The 21,243-nt window shown below is 31.9% G+C and overlaps 1 protein-coding gene across 4 annotated transcripts in view; it reads right to left on the reverse strand.

Annotated features, from left to right (window-relative positions):
- Positions 1-21,162, reverse strand: part of knl1 (kinetochore scaffold 1) — a 44,882-nt gene extending 23,720 nt beyond the window's left edge. Inside the window, exons 1-2 of one of the 4 annotated variants that reach the window (XM_073949368.1) lie at positions 21,105-21,162; positions 20,736-20,785 (exon numbers count right to left, since the gene is read on the reverse strand). In XM_073949368.1, coding sequence (XP_073805469.1) covers positions 20,736-20,755 — 20 coding nt within the window. In that variant the 5' untranslated portion in view covers positions 20,756-20,785; positions 21,105-21,162. Of the gene's footprint in view, positions 1-20,735; positions 20,807-20,896 lie in introns of all 4 variants that reach the window. The other 3 variants (XM_073949367.1, XM_009306360.5, XM_001921844.8) reach the window with 3 other exon arrangements.
- Positions 21,163-21,243: the final 81 nt, after the last annotated feature.

The following is a 21,243-nucleotide window of genomic DNA, read 5'->3' on the forward strand; positions in this document are numbered from 1 at the left end:
CTTCACATGAAACCTATTTACTGCAGCATTTTAATGAAATGGGGTATTAACATAAAATAAAGTGCTATAAAGTCCCCATTTCAAATAAGTAGAAAAAAACAATGGTCAGATCTTATACGGGACATCCCATACTATATATGTACTTCACATGAAACCTTTATACTGCAGCATTTTAAAGAGACGGGGTATTAACATAATATAAGATACTATAAAGACCGCATTTTAAATAAGTAGAAAAAAACAATGGTCAGTTCTTACACAGGACATCCCATACTATGTGTGGACTTCACATGAAACCTTATTACTGCAGTGTTTTGGAGAAATTGTATAATATTATATTTCAAAGTGTTATAAAGACCCCAATTTAAATAAGTAGAAAAAAACAATGGTCAGTTATTATACACGACATCCCATACTATATCTCTACTTCACATGAAACCTATTTACTGCAGCATTTTAATTAAATGGGGTATTAACATAAAATAAAGTGCTATAAAGTCCCCATTTCAAATAAGTAGAAAAAAAAACAATGGTCAGATCTTATACAGGACATCCCATACTATATATGTACTTCACATGAAACCTTTTTACTGCAGCATTTTAAAGAGACGGGGTATTAACATAATATAAGATACTATAAAGACCGCATTTTAAATAAGTAGAAAAAAACAATGGTCAGTTCTTACACAGGACATCCCATACTATGTGTGGACTTCACATGAAACCTTATTACTGCAGTGTTTTGGAGAAATTGTATAATATTATATTTCAAAGTGTTATAAAGACCCCAATTTAAATAAGTAGAAAAAAACAATGGTCAGTTATTATACAGGACATCCCATACTATATCTCTACTTTACATGAAACCTATTTACTGCAGCATTTTAGAGAAATGGGGTATTAACATAAAATAAAGTGCTATAAAGACCCCTTTTCAAATAAGTAGAAAAAAACAATGGTCAGTTCTTATACAGGACATCCCATACTATATATGTACTTCACATGAAACCTTTTTACTGCAGCATTTTAAAGAGACGGGGTATTAACAAAATATAAAATACTATAAAGACCGCATTTTAAATAAGTAGAAAAAAACAATGGTCAGTTCTTATACAGGACATCCCATACTATATGTGTACTTCACATAAAACCTATTTACTGCAGCGTTTTGGAGAAAGGGGGTATTAACATAATATAAAGTGCTATAAAGACCGCATTTCAAATAAGTAGAAAAAAACAATGGTCAGTTCTTACACAGGACATCCTATACTATGTGTGGACTTCACATGAAACCTTATTACTGTAGTGTTTTGGAGAAATTGTATAATATTATGTTTCAAAATGTTATAAAGACCCCAATTTAAATAAGTAGAAAAAAACAATGGTCAGTTAATATACATGACATCCCATACTATATCTGTACTTCACATGAAACCTATTTACTGCAGCATTTTAGAGAAATGGGGTATTAACATAATATAAAGTGCTTTAAAGACCCCATTTCAAATAAGTAGAAAAAGACAATGGTCAGTTAATATACATGACATCCCATACTATATCTGTACTTCACATGAAACCTATTTACTGCAGCATTTTAGAGAAATGGGGTATTAAGATAATATAAAGTGCCATAAAGACCCCATTTCAAATAAGTAGAAAAAAACAATGATCAGTTTTTGTACAAGACATTCCATATTTTGTGTGTACATCACATGAAACATTCTTACTGCACTGTTTTGGAGAAATGAGGTATTAACATTACATAAAGTTGTATAAAAACCCCATTTCAAATAAGTAGAAAAAAACAGTGGTCAGATCTTATACAGGACATGCTATTCTATGTGTGTACTTCACATGAAATCTTTTTGCTGCAGCATTTTAAAGAAACGGGATATTAACATAATATAAAGTACTATAAAGACCGCATTTTAAATAAGAAGGAAAAAACATTTGTCAGTTGTTATACAGGACATCCCTCACTATATGTGTACCTCACATGAAAACTTCTTACTGCACTGTTTTGGAAAAGCGGGGTATTGACATTATAATATAAAGTGATATAAAAACCCCATTTCAAATAAGTAGAAAAAACAATTGTCAGTTGTTATACAGGACATCCCATACTATATATGTACTTCACATGAAACCTTTTTACTGCAGCATTTTGGAGAAACAGGGTATTACATAGAAAAAGTACTATAAATACCCCCTTTCAAATAAGTAGAAAAAAACAATGGTCAGATCTTATACAGGACATCCTAATCTATGTGTGTACTTCACATAAAAGCTTTTTACTGCAGCATTTTAAAGAAACGGGGTATTAACATAATATAAAATACTATAAAGAGTTTATTTTAAATAAGTAGAAAAAAACAATGGTCAGTTCTTATACAGGACATTTCATACTATATGTGCACTTCACATGAAACATTTTTACTGCAGCGTTTTTGGGAAACAGGTTATTAACATACGATAAAGTGCTATAAAGAGCCCATTTCCAATAAGTAGAAAAAAACAATGGTCAGTTCTTATACATGACATCCCATACTATGTACTTGACATGAAACTTTCTTACTGCACTGTTTTGGAGAAATGGGGTATTAACATAATATAAAGTACTATAAAGACCCCATTTCCAATAAGTAGAAAGAAACAATGGTCAGTTCTTATTCAGGACATCCCATACTTTTTGTGTACTTCACATAAAAACTTTTTACTGCACTGTTTTGGAGAAATGAGGTAATAACCTAATATAAAGTGCTATAAAGACCGCATTTCAAAAAAGTAGAAAAAAAAATAGTCAGTTCTTATACAGGACATACCATACTATATGTGTATTGTACACATAAAACCTATTTACTGCAGCGTTTTGGAGAAAGGGGGTATTAACATAATATAAAGTGCTATAAAGACCGCATTTCAAATAAGTAGAAAAAAACAATGGTCAGTTCTTATACAGGACATACCATACTATATATGTACTTCACATGAAACCTTTTTACAGCAGCATTTTGGAGAAAGGGGGTATTAACATGATACAAGGTGCTTTAAAGACCCCATTTCAAATAAGTAGAAAAAGACAATGGTCAGTTCTTATACATGACATACCATACTATATCTGTACTTCACATGAAACCTATTTACTGCAGCGTTTTGGAGAAAGGGGGTATTAACATAATATAAAGTGCTATAAAGACCGCATTTCAAATAAGTAGAAAAAACAATGGTCAGTTCTTATACAGGACATACCATACTATATGTGTACTTCACATGAAACCTTCTTACTGCAGCATTTTGGAGAAAGGGGGTATTAACATAATATAAAATGCTTTAAAGACCCCATTTCAAATAAGTAGAAAAAGACAATGGTCAGTTCTTATACAGAACATACCATACTATATATGTACTTCACATGAAACCTTTTTACTGCAGCATTTTGGAGAAACTGGGCATTAAGCCAATATAAAGTGCTATAAAGACCCTATTTCAAATAAGTAGAAAAAAACAATGGTCAGTTCTTATACATGACATCCCATACTATGTACTTGACATGAAACTTTCTTACTGCACTGTTTTGGAGAAATGGGGTATTAACATAATATAAAGTACTATAAAGACCCCATTTCCAATAAGTAGAAAGAAACAATGGTCAGTTCTTATTCAGGACATCCCATACTTTTTGTGTACTTCACATAAAAACTTTTTACTGCACTGTTTTGGAGAAATGAGGTAATAACCTAATATAAAGTGCTATAAAGACCGCATTTCAAAAAAGTAGAAAAAAAAATAGTCAGTTCTTATACAGGACATACCATACTATATGTGTATTGTACACATAAAACCTATTTACTGCAGCGTTTTGGAGAAAGGGGGTATTAACATAATATAAAGTGCTATAAAGACCGCATTTCAAATAAGTAGAAAAAAACAATGGTCAGTTCTTATACAGGACATACCATACTATATATGTACTTCACATGAAACCTTTTTACAGCAGCATTTTGGAGAAAGGGGGTATTAACATGATACAAGGTGCTTTAAAGACCCCATTTCAAATAAGTAGAAAAAGACAATGGTCAGTTCTTATACATGACATACCATACTATATCTGTACTTCACATGAAACCTATTTACTGCAGCGTTTTGGAGAAAGGGGGTATTAACATAATATAAAGTGCTATAAAGACCGCATTTCAAATAAGTAGAAAAAACAATGGTCAGTTCTTATACAGGACATACCATACTATATGTGTACTTCACATGAAACCTTCTTACTGCAGCATTTTGGAGAAAGGGGGTATTAACATAATATAAAATGCTTTAAAGACCCCATTTCAAATAAGTAGAAAAAGACAATGGTCAGTTCTTATACATGACATACCATACTATATATGTACTTCACATGAAACCTTTTTACTGCAGCATTTTGGAGAAACTGGGCATTAAGCCAATATAAAGTGCTATAAAGACCGCATTTCAAATAAGTAGAAAAAACTATGGTCAGTTCTTATACAGGACATACCATACTATATGTGTACTTCACATGAAACCTTCTTACTGCAGCATTTTGGAGAAAGGGGGTATTAACATAATATAAAATGCTTTAAAGACCCCATTTCAAATAAGTAGAAAAAGACAATGGTCAGTTCTTATACAGAACATACCATACTATATATGTACTTCACATGAAACCTTTTTACTGCAGCATTTTGGAGAAACTGGGCATTAAGCCAATATAAAGTGCTATAAAGACCCTATTTCAAATAAGTAGAAAAAAACAATGGTCAGTTCTTATACATGACATCCCATACTATGTACTTGACATGAAACTTTCTTACTGCACTGTTTTGGAGAAATGGGGTATTAACATAATATAAAGTACTATAAAGACCCCATTTCCAATAAGTAGAAAGAAACAATGGTCAGTTCTTATTCAGGACATCCCATACTTTTTGTGTACTTCACATAAAAACTTTTTACTGCACTGTTTTGGAGAAATGAGGTAATAACCTAATATAAAGTGCTATAAAGACCGCATTTCAAAAAAGTAGAAAAAAAAATAGTCAGTTCTTATACAGGACATACCATACTATATGTGTATTGTACACATAAAACCTATTTACTGCAGCGTTTTGGAGAAAGGGGGTATTAACATAATATAAAGTGCTATAAAGACCGCATTTCAAATAAGTAGAAAAAAACAATGGTCAGTTCTTATACAGGACATACCATACTATATATGTACTTCACATGAAACCTTTTTACAGCAGCATTTTGGAGAAAGGGGGTATTAACATGATACAAGGTGCTTTAAAGACCCCATTTCAAATAAGTAGAAAAAGACAATGGTCAGTTCTTATACATGACATACCATACTATATCTGTACTTCACATGAAACCTATTTACTGCAGCGTTTTGGAGAAAGGGGGTATTAACATAATATAAAGTGCTATAAAGACCGCATTTCAAATAAGTAGAAAAAACAATGGTCAGTTCTTATACAGGACATACCATACTATATGTGTACTTCACATGAAACCTTCTTACTGCAGCATTTTGGAGAAAGGGGGTATTAACATAATATAAAATGCTTTAAAGACCCCATTTCAAATAAGTAGAAAAAGACAATGGTCAGTTCTTATACATGACATACCATACTATATATGTACTTCACATGAAACCTTTTTACTGCAGCATTTTGGAGAAACTGGGCATTAAGCCAATATAAAGTGCTATAAAGACCCTATTTCAAATAAGTAGAAAAAACAATGGTCAGTTCTTATACAGGACATACCATACTATATGTGTACTTCACATGAAACCTTTTTACTGCAGCATTTTGGAGAAAGGGGGTATTAACATGTTATAAAGTGCTTTAAAGACCCCATTTCAAATAAGTAAAAAAAGACAATGGTCAGTTCTTATACATGACATACCATACTATATATGTACTGCACATGAAACCTTTTTACTGCAGCATTTTGGAGAAACGAGGTATTAAGCCAATATAAAGTGTTATAAAGACCCTATTTCAAATAAGCAGAAAAAAACAATGGTCAGTTCTTATACAGGACATACCATACTATATGTGTACTTCACATGAAACCTTTTTACTGCAGCATTTTGGAGAAAGAGGGTATTAACATGTTATAAAGTGCTTTAAAGACCCCATTTTTAAATAAGTAGAAAAAGACAATGGTCAGTTCTTATACATGACATACCATACTATATATGTACTTCACATGAAACCTTTTTACTGCAGCATTTTGGAAAAACGAGGTATTAAGCCAATATAAAGTGTTATAAAGACCCTATTTCAAATAAGTAGAAAAAAACAATGGTCAGTTCTTATACAGGACATACCATACTATATGTGTACTTCACATGAAACCTTTTTACTGTACTGTTTTGGGGAAACGGGGTAATAACCTAATATAAAGTGCTATAAAGACCACATTTAAAATAAGTAGAAAAAAAACAATGGTCATTTCTTGTACAGGACATCCCATACTATACCTATACTTCACATAAAACCTATATACTGCAGCACTTTGGAGAAATGGGGAATTAACATAATATAAAGTGCTATAAGGACCCCATTTCAAATAAGTAGAAAAAAACAATGGTCAGTTCTTATACAGGACATCCCATAGTATACGTGTACTTCACATTAAACCTTCTTATGGCACTGTTTTGGAGTAATGGGGTATTAACATACTATAAAGTGATATAAATCCTCATTTAAAATAAGTAGAAAAAACAATGGTCAGTTCTTTTACAGGACATCCTATACTTTGTGTACTTAACATGAAACATTTTTACTACAGCATTTAAAAAAATCAGGTATTAACATATTATAAAGTGCTATAAGAACCGCATTTCAAATAAGTAGAAAAAAAACATTGGTCAGTTCTAAAACAGGACATGCCATACTATATGCGTCTTCGACATAAAAACTTCTCACTGCACTGTTTAGAAGAAATGGGATATTTGCATAATATAAGGTGATATAAAAACCCAATTTTAAATAAGTAAAAAAGAAAACATTGGTCAGTTCTTATTCAGGACATCCTATACTATATATGTACTTCACATGAAACCTTTTTACTGCAGCATTTTAAAGAAACGGGGTATTAACCTAATATAAAGTGCTATAAAGACCACATTTCAAATAAGTAGAAAAAAAATTATGGTTAGTTCTTATACAGGACATCCCATACTATATGTGCACTTCACAAAAAGCCTTTTTACTGCATCATTTGGAGAAACGGGGTTTTAACATATAAAGTTCTATAAAAAAACCCATTTTTAATAAGTAGAAAAAAACAATGGTCAGTTCTTATACAGGACATCCCATACTATGTGTGTACTTCACATGAAACCTTTTTACTGCACTGTTTTGGAGAAATGGGGTATTAACATAATAATATAAAGTAATATAAAAACCCCATTTCAAATAAGTAGAAAAAACAATGGTCAGTTCTTATACAGGACATCCTATACTTTCTGCACTTGACATGAAACCTTTTTACTGCAGCGTTTTGGAGAAATTGGGTATTAAAATATTATAAAGTGCTATAAAGACCGCATTTCAAATAATTAGAAAAAAAACAGTGGTCAGTTCTTATTCAGGACATCCCATACTATGTGTGTACTTGACCTGAAACCTTTTTACTCCAGTGTTTTGGAAAAATTAGGTATTAACATATTATAAAGTGTTATAAAGACCCCAATTCAAATAAGTTGAAAAAAACAATGTCAGTTCTTATACATGATATCCCATACTATATCTGTACTTCACATGGAACCTTTTTACTGAACAATTGGGTATTATTATAATTCAAAATTTTATAAAGACCCCATTTCTAAAAAGTATAAAAAAAACAATGATTAGTTATTGTACAGGACTTCCCATACTAAATGTGTACTTCACATAAAAACCTTATTACAGCAGGGTTTTTGAGAAATGAGGTTTAACATAATTTAAAGTGTTTCAAAGACCCAATTTCTTGTAAGTAGAAGAAAACAATGGTCAGCTCTTATGCAGGACATCCTATATTATAAGCGTACTTCACATGAACACTTGTTACTTCAGTTTTTTGGAGAATTGGGACATTATTACTTTTCAGATGGATATAAACACCCAATTTCTAATAAGTACATAAAATCATGAGTTTTTGTACATATGAAGACTTCTTACTGCAGCAAGTTCTATAATGACCCAATTTCTACTAAGTAGAAGAAAACATTGATCAGTCGTACAGGACATGCAATGCTATATGCATATCTCAGACGAAGACTTGTTACTGCATCGTTTTGGAGAATTGGGACATTGTTACCTTTTAGATTGCTACAAACACCTCATTTCTAATAAGTAGAAAAAAGAACAGTCATTTCTTTTACAGGACATCACATACTATATGCATACCTCATAGGAAGACTTGTTACTGCAGTGATCTGGATTAATGGGGCGTTATTACTCTTCAGATGACTATAAAGTGTCCATTTCGAATGAGTAGAATAAAATAATGGTCAGTTTTGATACAGGACGAATGTGTCAAGGACAGACAGCACATCACAGTTTTCCACAACTCCAAATGTGTCAGGGATACACAAAATTGCAGTTTCCTTCCTGCTGAGGAACTATATTTATTGACCTCCATAGTAATTGTTTTTTTTTTCTAAAATGGAAGTCAATGGTTACCAGTTTTCAAGTTCATTCTAAATATCTTTTGTGTTCAACCAAAAGAAGGAACTAATAAATGTTTGTAACCATTTGATTGCCAGTGCATAGTGCGTTCATTTTCACTTTTGGGTAAACTATCTCTATGAAATTAACCAAACATATTTGTTTTGTCTTTGTCTTTGTACCCTACATTTGGAGCAGCACCACTCATCATCCCCAATAATATCATTTTGTTGTAATGGTACAATAATAGCTTGAGACAGTTGGGATGATGCCATCAACCTAACTGACCACTGAATTGTCCATTGAAGAACTGACCGTTTTTTTTTTTTTTACTTATTAGAAATGGGATCTTGATAGCCATCTAAAAAGTAATTATGTCCCTTTTCTCTAAAACGCTGCCGTAAGAAATCTTCATATGAGGTACGCCTTTAGTATGGGACGTCCTTTTTAAGAACAGACCATTGTTTTCTTCTACTTATTAGACATTGGGTCTTTATGACACTTTGAATGTTATTATTCCTCCATTTCTCCGAAATGCTGCAGTGACAAGGTTTTATGTAAAGTATGCATATATTTTGGAATGTCATGAACGTGAACTGCCCATTGTTTCTACTTATTGGACATTGGGTATTTAAAGCACTTATATAATGTTTATGCCCAAATTCTCCAAAACACTGCAGTAACAAGTCTTCATCTGATAAATACATATAGTATGGGATGTCCTGTACAAGAACTGACCGTTGTTTTTTTCTACTTATTACAAATTAGGTCTTTATAGTACTTTAAGTTGATACCTATTTCACCAAAATGCCGCAGTAGGATGGTTTCATGTAAATTATGCATACAGTGAGGGACGTCCTGTACAAAACCATAAAGCACTTTATATTATGTTAATGGCCCAATTCTCCAAAAAGTGGCAGTAAGAAGGTTTCATATTAGGTATGCATACAGTATGGGATGTCCACTACGAGTATTCAGCAATAGGAAGAGCTGAGCATTGTTATTTTTTTCTACTTTTTAGAAAAGGGGTCTTTAAAGCAATTTATAAGTTTAATACCCAATTTCTCGAAAATGGTGCAGTAATAAGTTTTCACATGAAGTATGCATAAAGTATAGGACATCCTGTACGACAACTGACTATTGTTTTTTCTACTTATTAGTAATGAGGTCTTTATAGTACTTCATATTATGTTAGTGCCCCATTTCTCTAAAATGTAGTAGTAAGAAGGCTTCATATGATGTATGCAAATTTTATGAGATGTCCTCTACAAAAACTGACTATTTTTGTATTCTAATTCTAAAAAATGGGGTTTTTAAAACACTTGAATTTTGTTATTTCCCAATTTCTCCAAAATTATTTGGTGAGAAGTCTTCACATGAAGTATGTGTATAGTATAGGACGCCCTGTATAAAAACTGGCAATTGTTTTCTTCTACTTATTAGAAATTGGGTCTTTATAGCACTTTGTAATATGTTAATATCCCATTTCTCGAAAATGCTGCAGTAAGAATGTTCCATGTGAAGTACGCATATAGTATGGGATGTCCTATATAAGAACTGACCAATGTTTTTTTCTACTTATTTGACATGCGGTCTTTGTAGCACTTTATAATAGGTTAATACCCCATTTCTTCAAAATGCTGCAATAAAAAGGTTTCATGTGAAGTACACACATAGTATGGGATGCCCTATATATGAACTGACCATTGTTTTTTCTACTTATTTGAAATGGGGTCTTTATAGCACTTTGTAATATGTTAATACCCTGTTTCTCCAAAACACTGAAGTAAAAAGGCTTTATGTGAAGTACCCATATAGTATGGAATATCCTGTATAAGAACTGACTATTGTTGTCTTCTACTTATTTAAACTGTGGTCTTTATAGCACTTTATAATGGGTTAATACCCCATTTCTCCAAAATGCTGCAGTAAAAAGGTTCATGTGAAGTACACATATACTATGAAATGTCCTGTACAAGAACTGACCAATGTTTTTTTTTCTACTTATTTAAAATGCTGTGTTTATATTATGTTTATACCCAATTTCTTTAAAATGCTGGAGTAAAAAGGTTTTATGTGAAGTAGATATATAGTATGGGATGTCCTGTATAAGAACTGACCATTGTTTTTTCTACTTATTTGAAATGGTTTTTTTATATCATTTTATATTATTATGTTAATACCCCGCTTCTCCAAAACAGTGCAGTAAGAAGTTTTCATGTGAAGTACACATATAGTATGGGATGTCCTGTATAACAACTGACAATTGTTTTTTTCTACTTATTTAAAATGCGGTCTTTGTAGTACTTTATTTTATATTAATAGCCCATTTCTTTAAAATGCTACAGTAAAAAGGTTTCATGTGAAGTACACATATAGTATGGGATGTCTTATGTAAGAACTGACCATTGATTTTTTCCACTTAATTGAAATGGGGTCTTATTAGTACTTTTTTCTATTTTAATACCAGTTTCTCCAAAACAGTGCAGTAAAAAGGTTTAATGTGAAGTACACGTATAGTATGAAATGTCCTGTATAAGAACAGATCATTGTTTTTTTCTACTTATTTAAAATGGGGTTTTTATAGTACTTTATATTATGTTAAATCCCCCGTTTCTTTAAAATGCTGCAGTAAAAAGTTTTTATGTGAAGTACATATATAGTATGGAATGTCCTGTATAAGAACTGACCATTGTTTTTTTTTCTACTTATTTAAAATGCAGTCTTTATAGTACTTTATATTATGTTAATACCCCGTTTCTTTAAAATGCTGCAGTAAAAAGCTTTTATGTGAAGTACACACATTGATTAGGATGTCCTGTATAAGATTTGACCATTGTTTTTTTCTACTTATTTAAAATGCGGTCTTTTTAGTACTTTATACATTTACATTTAGTCATTTAGCAGACGCTTTTATCCAAAGCGACTTACAAATGAGGACAAGGAAGCAATTAACACAACTGTTAGAGCAACAATGAATAAGTGCTGTAGGCAAGTTTCAGGTGTGTAAAGAGTGTGAGAAGCAAAACATTAGTATTTTTTTAATAGTTAGTGTAGGAGTCAGAGAGGGAGCTGCATATTAGCAAGGAAAGTGGAGACTAAATTGTTATAATAAGTTATATTATATTATGTTAATACCCCATTTCTTTAAAATGCTGCAGTAAAAAGGTTTCATGTGAAGTAAATTTATAGTATGGGATGTACTGTATAAGAACTGCTCATTGTTTTTTTCTACTTATTTGAAATGCGGTCTTTATAGTACTTTATAATATGTTAATACCCTGTTTCTCCAAAACGCTTTAGTAAAAAGGTTTCATGTGAAGTACACATATAGTATGGGAGGTCCTGTATAAGAACTGACCATTGTTTTTTCTACTTATTGGAAATGGGCTCTTTATAGCACTGTCTAATATGTTTTTTCTACTTATTTGAAATGGGGTCTTTATAACGTTTTGAATTACATTAGTAACTTACAGTTTTTTACAATGGCTATGACACTTTTTTCAATACATTTAACAAGTTTGCTAAACTCTTAACACAGTTAGCACAACATCCGTCTTCGTGGGCTATACAATTAACACATTTCTTGTTGTTTTGACACAAAATGCATCCAGTTAACACAAATTTAAAATGCTTTAACTTCTTTTACACACAAGCACAACCAAAAACAAAACAATGTAATTTTACTGTCAAATTTACAAATGCTTTAACACAGTATGTCAGAACAGATAACACCATGTTCTAAACAGAAATTATATAGGATAAAGTCACAGTGAACAGCTGTTCTAATTGTGAATTGAAACACAAATATATTCCCTGTATTTTATTCAATTGCCAATGAGAAACATCATATTGTGGTTATATAAATAAATAAATAAATAAATGTGTGTGTGTGTGTGTGTATATATATATATATATATATATATATATATATATATATATATATATATATATATATATATATATATATATATATATACATACATACATATTATATATATATGTATGTATATATATATATATATATATATATATATATAAATATATATATATATATATATATATATATATATATATATATATTTTTTTTTTTTTTTTTTTTCAGTTGCCAATGAGAAATAGCATATTGCGGTTATATAAATAAATAAGTAAATAAAGAAATATATATATATATATATGTATATATGACAGCTGATTCCCATCTAGAAAGCACACTCATGTCTTGTTTTGGTTTTTCCAATCACATGATCATATGTTCTAATAGACGACTCTTGAGGTTTTTGAAAGGAACATCAAAGAACTCTGTCACCAATTATGCAATACAGTCATCACTGTACTATACAAAGTGTTTTGCAGTAAACTACTCTTTAAACCTGGAGTTCATTAGTACATACAGTACATATACAGTACAGCATTTGCATACACTGTGTCTAATTACTTTCAGAGAGTCATGAAGTTAGAGGCCAATCAAGTACCACATGAAATTTTCAATGTTGACAAGGCTGGGGATATCGCCGTAGGAAAAACATAATAGGCCAAAGGGCCACAGTTACCGTGCCGGGCCAAAGAAGATATCAAGTATAATGTTAATGAGAACATGTGGCAAAAGACCGGGCAGAATAGAAGATCACTTTGTTATTTTATTATAATTGTGATGCTTTTTCTGTTTGCAGGGATGTCCTTCTGCAAAAAAGTCTGTACTGCAGAAATTCTGTGTCTGTATTTTTTTTTTTTTACATAAACTGTAAATTTTTATAAAGCAATTTTTTTTCTTCGTTTTGTAAAGAATTTTTGCCTTAAACGAAAGAAAATGCATGCATTTACTTAACCCAACGAAACAAAACTGTAACGAGACTTCAAATATAAGAGCAGAGCTGAAACATAAACTAATGCAGTTTCTGTAATGTCAGCTGATGATAGTGTTTTTATTGTCAGTGTGTTCTGATTGACTGAATGTTTATGTTGGAAGAGAACATGTGTTTGTGTTTTGAACAATAATTTCATTTTGAAACATGATTGCAGTGTTTTGTTAGACATGGTGTAGTGTGTTCGTTTATTATTGTATTTTGAACATTAGTTTAGAGGTTTAGTTTATAATGTTTGATTTTGAGCGTAAAATTAACCGTTTTGCCAATTGTGTGTTTTAGGTGTGTTGCTGCGTTAAGAGTTTAGCAAACTTGTTAAATGTATTGAAAAAAGTGTCATAGCCATTGTAAAAAACTGTAATACTCCAAAACGCTGCAGTAAAAAGGTTTCATGTGAAGTACAGATATAGTATGGGATGTCCTGTATAAGAACTGTCCATTGTTTTTTTCTACTTATTAGAAATGGGGATTTTATATCACTTTATAATATGTTAATACCCCGTTTCTGCAAAACGCTGCAGTAAAAAATATTTCATGTGAAGTGTACATATAGTATGGGATGTCCTGTATAAGAACTGTCCATTGTTTTTTTCTACTTATTAGAAATGGGGATTTTATATCACTTTATAATATGTTAATACCCCGTTTCTCCAAAACGCTTCAGTACAAAATATTTCATGTGAAGTGTACATATAGTATGGGATGTCCTTTATAAGAACTGTCCATTGTTTTTTTCTACTTATTTGAAATTGGGTTTTTATGTCACTTTATAATAGGTTAATACCCAGTTTCTCCAAAACGCTGCAGTAAAAAATATTTCATGTGAAGTGCACATATAGTATAGGATGTCCTGTATAAGAACTGACCATTGTTTTTTTTCTACTTATTAGAAATGAGCTCCTTATAGCACTTTATAATATATTAATACCCTGTTTCTCCAAAACGCTGCAGTAAAAAGGTTTCCTGTGAAGTGCACATAGTATGGGACGTCCTTTTTAAAAACTGAGCATTGTTTTTTTCTACTTATTGGAAATAGGCTCTTTATAGCACTATAAAATATGTTAATACCCAGTTTCTTTAAAATGCTGCAGTAAAAAGGTTTCATGTGAAGAGCACATATAGTATAGGATGTCCTGAATAAGAGCTGACCATTGTTTTTTTCTGCTTATTTGAAATGGGGTCTTTATAGCACTTGATATTAGCTTAATACCCCGTTTCTTCAAAATGCTGCAGTAAAAAGGTTTCATGTGAAGTGCATATGTAGTATGGGATGTCATGTATAAGAACTGACCATTGTTTTTTTCTACTTATTTGAAATGGGGTCTTTATAGCACTTGATATTAGCTTAATACCCCGTTTCTCCAAAATGCTGCAGTAAAAAGGTTTCATGTGAAGTGCACATATAGTATGGGATGTCCAGTTTAAGAACTGACCATTGTTTTTTTCTACTTATTGGAAATGGGCTCTTTATAGCACTTTATAATATGTTAATACCCCGTTTCTCCAAAACGCTGCAGTAAAAAAGATTTCATGTGAAGTGTACAGATAGTATGGGATGTCCTGTATAACACTGACCATTGTATTTTTCTACTTATTGCAAATGGGCTCCTTACAGCACTTTATAATAAGTTAATACCCCGTTTCTCCAAAACGCTGCAGTAAAAAAGATTCCATGTGAAGTGTACATATAGTATGGGATGTCCTGTATAAGAACTGACCATTGTTTTTTTCTACTTATTAGAAATGGGGTTTTTATGTCACTTTAGAATAGGTTAATACCCAGTTTCTCCAAAACGCTGCAGTAAAAAATATTTCATTTGAAGTGCACATATAGTATGGGATGTCCTGTATAAGAACTGACCATTGTTTTTTTCTACTTATTATAAATGGGGTCCTTATAGCACTTTTTAATATATTAATACCCTGTTTCTCCAAAATGCTGCAGTAAAAAGGTTTCATGTGAAGGGCACATAGTATGGGATGTCCTGTTTAAGAACTGACCATTGTTTTTTTCTACTTATTGGAAATGGGCTCTTTATAGCACTATAAAATATGTTAATACCCAGTTTCTTTAAAATGCTGCAGTAAAAAGGTTTCATGTGAAGTACATATGTAGTATGGGATGTCATGTATAAGAACTGACCATTGTCTTTTTCTACTTATTTGAAATGGGGTCTTTATAGCACTTTATATTATGTTAATACCCCCTTTCTCCAAAATGCTGCAGTAAAAAGGTTTCATGTGAAGTACAGATATAGTATGGGACGTCCTGTATAAGAACTGACCATTGTTTTTTTCTACTCATTTGATATGGGGTCTTTATAACGTTTTGAATTACATTAGTAATCTATTACTCCAAAATGCTGCAGTAAAAAAGATTTAATGTGAAGTGCACATATAGTATGGGATGTCCTGTATAAGAACTGACCATTGTTTTTTTCTACTTATTTGAAATGCGGTCTTTATAGCACTTTATATTATGTTAATACCCCCTTTCTCCAAAACGCTGCAGTAAATAGGTTTCATGTGAAGTACAGATATAGTATGGGATGTCCTGTATAAGAACTGACCATTGTCTTTTTCTACTTATTTGAAATGGGGTCTTTATAGCACTTTATATTATGTTAATACCCCCTTTCTCCAAAATGCTGCAGTAAAAAGGTTTCATGTGAAGTACACATATAGTATGGTATGTCCTGTATAAGAACTGACCATTGTTTTTTTCTACTTATTTGAAATAGGGTCTTTATAGCACTTTATATTGGCTTAATACCCCCTTTCTCCAAAATGCTGCAGTAAAAAGGTTTCATGTGAAGTACACATATAGTATGGTATGTCCTGTATAAGAACTGACTATTGTTTTTTTCTACTTATTTGAAATGCGGTCTTTATAGCACTTTATATTAGGTTATTACCCCAATTCTCCAAAACAGTGCAGTAAAAAGTTTTTATGTGAAGTACACATAAAGTATGGGATGTCCTAAATAAGAACTGACCATTGTTTCTTTCTACTTATTTGAAATGGGGTCTTTAAAGCACTTTATATTATGTTAATACCACCTTTCTCCAAAATGCTGCAGTAAAAAGGTTTCATGTGAAGTACAGATATAGTATGGGACGTCTTGTATAAGAACTGACCATTGTTTTTTTCTACTTATTTGAAATGGGGTCTTTAAAGCACTTTATATTATGTTAATACCCCCTTTCTCCAAAATGCTGCAGTAAAAAGTTTTCATGTGAAGTACACATATAGTATGGTATGTCCTGTATAAGAACTGACCATTGTTTTTTTCTACTTATTTGAAATGCGGTCTTTATAGCACTTTATATTATGTTAATACCCCCTTTCTCCAAAACGCTGCAGTAAATAGGTTTCATGTGAAGTACAGATATAGTATGGGATGTCCTGTATAAGAACTGACCATTGTCTTTTTCTACTTATTTGAAATGGGGTCTTTATAGCACTTTATATTATGTTAATACCCCCTTTCTCCAAAATGCTGCAGTAAAAAGGTTTCATGTGAAGTACACATATAGTATGGTATGTCCTGCATAAGAACTGACCATTGTTTTTTTCTACTTATTTGAAATAGGGTCTTTATAGCACTTTATATTGGCTTAATACCCCCTTTCTCCAAAATGCTGCAGTAAAAAGGTTTCATGTGAAGTACACATATAGTATGGTATGTCCTGTATAAGAACTGACTATTGTTTTTTTCTACTTATTTGAAATGCGGTCTTTATAGCACTTTATATTAGGTTATTACCCCAATTCTCCAAAACAGTGCAGTAAAAAGTTTTTATGTGAAGTACACATAAAGTATGGGATGTCCTGAATAAGAACTGACCATTGTTTCTTTCTCCTTATTGGAAATGGGGTCTTTATAGCACTTTATATTATGTTAATACCCCATTTCTCCAAAACAGTGCAGTAAGAAAGTTTCATGTCAAGTACATAGTATGGGATGTCCTATGTAAGAACTGACCATTGTTTTTTTCTACTTATAGGAAATGGGCTCTTTATAGCACTTTATCATATGTTAATACCCTGTTTCCCAAAAACGCTGCAGTAAAAATGTCTTATGTGAAGTGCACATATAGTATGGGATGTCCTGTATAAGAACTGACCATTGTTTTTTTCTACTTATTTGAAATGGGGTCTTTGTAGCACTTTATATTATTTTAATACCCCCTTTCTCCAAAAAACTGCAGTAAAAAGGTTTCATGTGAAGTACACATATAGTATGGTATGTTCTGTATAAGAACTGACCATTGTTTTTTTCTACTTATTTGAAATAGGGTCTTTATAGCACTTTATATTGGCTTAATACCCCGTTTCTCCAAAATGCTGCAGTAAAAAGGTTTCATGTGAAGTACATATATAGTATGGTATGTCATGTATAAGAACTGACCATTGTCTTTTTCTACTTATTTGAAATGCGGTCTTTATAGCACTTTATATCAGGTTATTACCCCGTTTCTCCAAAACAGTGCAGTAAAAAGTTTTTATGTGAAGTACACATATAGTATGGGATGTCCTGAATAAGAACTGACCATTGTTTCTTTCTACTTATTGGAAATGGGGTCTTTATAGTACTTTATATTATGTTAATACCCCATTTCTCCAAAACAGTGCAGTAAGAAAGTTTCATGTCAAGTACATAGTATGGGATGTCCTATGTAAGAACTGACCATTGTCTTTTTCTACTTATTAAAAATGGGGTCTTTGTAACACTTTAAATCATATTAATATACAATTTCTCCAAAACAGTGCAGTAAGAAGGTTTATTGTGAAGTACTTATATAGTACGGGATGTCCTGTATAAGAACTGACCATTGTTTATTTCTACTTATTTAAAATGGGGTCCTTATATTACTTTATACTATGTTAATTCCCCCGTGTCTTTAAAATGCTGCAGTAAAAAGCTTTCATGTGAAGTACACACAGAGATAAGGGTGTCGTGTATAAGATCTGACCATTGTTTTTCTCTACTTATTTGAAAGGGGGACTTTATAGTACTTTTTTTCTATGTTAACAACCCGTTTCTTTAAAATGCTGCAGTAAAAAGGTTTCATGTGAAGTACATATATAGTATGGGATGTCCTGTATAAGAACCGACCATTGTTTTTTTCTACTTATTTGAAGTGGGGTTTTTATATCACTTTGTTGTGTTAATACCTCATTTCTCCAAAACAGTGCAGTAAGAAGGTTTCATGTAATGTACACACATAGTATGGGATGTCCTGTACTAGAACTGACCATTGTTTTTGTCTACTTATTTGAAATGAGGTCTTTATAGCACTTTATATTATTTTAATACCCCATTTCTCCAAAATGCTGCAGTAAAAAAGTTTTATGTGAAGTACAGATATAGTATGGATGTCCTGTATAAGAACTGACCATAGATTTTTTCTTCCTATTTAAAATGTGGTCTTTATAGTATTTTATATTATGTTAATACCCCGTTTTTTTTAAATGCTGCAGTAAAAACGCTTCATGTGAAGTACATATATAGTATGGTATGTCCTGTATAAGAACTGTCCATTGTTTTTTTCTACTTATTAGAAATGGGGTTTTTATATCACTTTATAATAGGTTAATACCTAGTTTCTCTAAAACGCTGCAGTAAAAAAGATTTCATGTGAAGTACACATATAGTATGGGATGTCCTGAATAAGAACTGACCATTGTTTCTTTCTATTTAATCGAAATGGGGTCTTTACAACACTTTATATTATGTTAATGTCCCACTTCTCCAGATTGCTGGAGTAAGAAGTGTTTATATGTAGTATGCATATTGTATGTGATGTTCTGTACAGGAACTGATCATTGTTTTTTGTCTATTTATTGAAAATTGGGTCTTCATAACACTTTGAGTAATGTTAATGCCCAATTTCTCCAAGACGCTGCAGTAACAAGTCTTTAAATGAGGTTTAGTATGGGATGTCCTGTATAAGACCTGACTATTGTTTTTTTTTTCTACATCTTTTAAATGAGCAATTTTTTTTCCAAATTGCTGCAGTAAAAAGGATTCATGTGTTGTATATATGCATATAGCATGGGACATGTAGTATCAGACCTGATCACTCTTTTATTTAACTTATTCCAAACAATGTATTTATAACACTTTAAAGACTTTTTAGCTCATTAATAGCCCATTTCTCCAAAATGCTGCAGTAAGTTATTATGAGGTATGCATAAAATATTGCATGTCCTGTCCATAGTTTTCTTCTGTTAACTTAAATGAGGTCTTTTACATGAGGTATGCATGTACATCCTGTATCAGAACCAAACTTTGTTTTTTTTCTACTTATTTCTTTATAGCACTTTAAAGTGTGTTAATGGTACATTTCTCCAAAATGCTGCAGTAAAACAGGCTTCATATAATGTATGCTTAGTATTTGACTTCCTGCATCGATCTTATTGTTGTTCTATTCTACTTATAACAAATAATAAGGTCTTTACATTCATCTAAAGTGTAGTAATGCCCCATATCCCATATACTGAAAGAAGCATACAAAATCCCCTTTAAATAAAACCAACATATATTTGTAACTTAAACAATGCTATGTTGGACTACTTCATGATTATTTTCACTTTCTGAGGTTAGGCACGTTGTATAAAATTGCATTCAACCTTATTAGCAATGTACTGTAGTTGGCTAGGAGAAATAAAAACGCTTTCTGGGTATTTAGAAATCGTATATTTATTCTGACCGTTTGATTGCTATAAAATCATTTGAAGCAAAAAGATAGACTTGAGGAAATTAAAGGTAAGCACAGAAACCAATTTCTTAAAATAACAACAGTCAAAAAAAGCTAATAAATTGTTTAATAAAGCATACGTGGGAGGAAAGGGGGATAAACTTATATTTCGTTGTTATCTCTCTGTTCTGGGCGAAATGTGTGCTCTGTGGAGCGCTCTCTGTGCGGCTGCTGACATTACCGTAATGACAATAATACGCGCGCACCGAAATATAAAGCGCGGCTGGCTTGACTGTGTTTTTCCGAACCGCGGCTGGCTTGACCGCAGTTTTTGGACAGACGAGTCTCAATCATTTATACATCAGTAAGGGGCAAGGCTGCATTTTTAATCCAAAGCAGCTGGTCAAATCGGTCTACAGCATAAATCCTTTCTGGTAAAAAATAGATATAACGTTAAGCTATCAACTTAACTTACCCTAAATTCTGCTGCTCCATCTTCAATTCATGTGAACAAGTACAGTATATCTACAGAAAAAGCGAGAAACACTGTAAAGAAAGAAACTAATTAAAATGAAGCCGGTTGTTTTGAATTGCTCTAAACATCTTTCATATTATAATAACATCACTTAACGTTACACAAGTTTGTTGTGGCTGAAGTCAGTGTTTTGTGTCTGTCAGACATTCACACGCTCATAACAATAACAGCATAACGTTAATATTGCGCTATACTAAACAAATAGCTCTCGACATTGAGATGAATTTAAAAAGTAAACAGTACTTTCATAAAAGCTTCCGTACGTCTGCTATGCGGCTGAATATACAAACACATTAATAAACACGATACCTAAATGTCACTTCCCTCCATTCGCAGCTTGTCTTTTTTCTTCATAAAATTTGAACTCAACCGCCGCGCCTCTTCCTCGCGGTCAGTAACTTGCGATATGAGATGACGCGCTTCTCTCGCGCCCTCTGCTGGAGCGGAA

The sequence above is a fragment of the Danio rerio genome, chromosome 1 (genome assembly GCF_049306965.1).
Source record: "Danio rerio strain Tuebingen ecotype United States chromosome 1, GRCz12tu, whole genome shotgun sequence".
Lineage (NCBI taxonomy): Eukaryota > Metazoa > Chordata > Actinopteri > Cypriniformes > Danionidae > Danio > Danio rerio.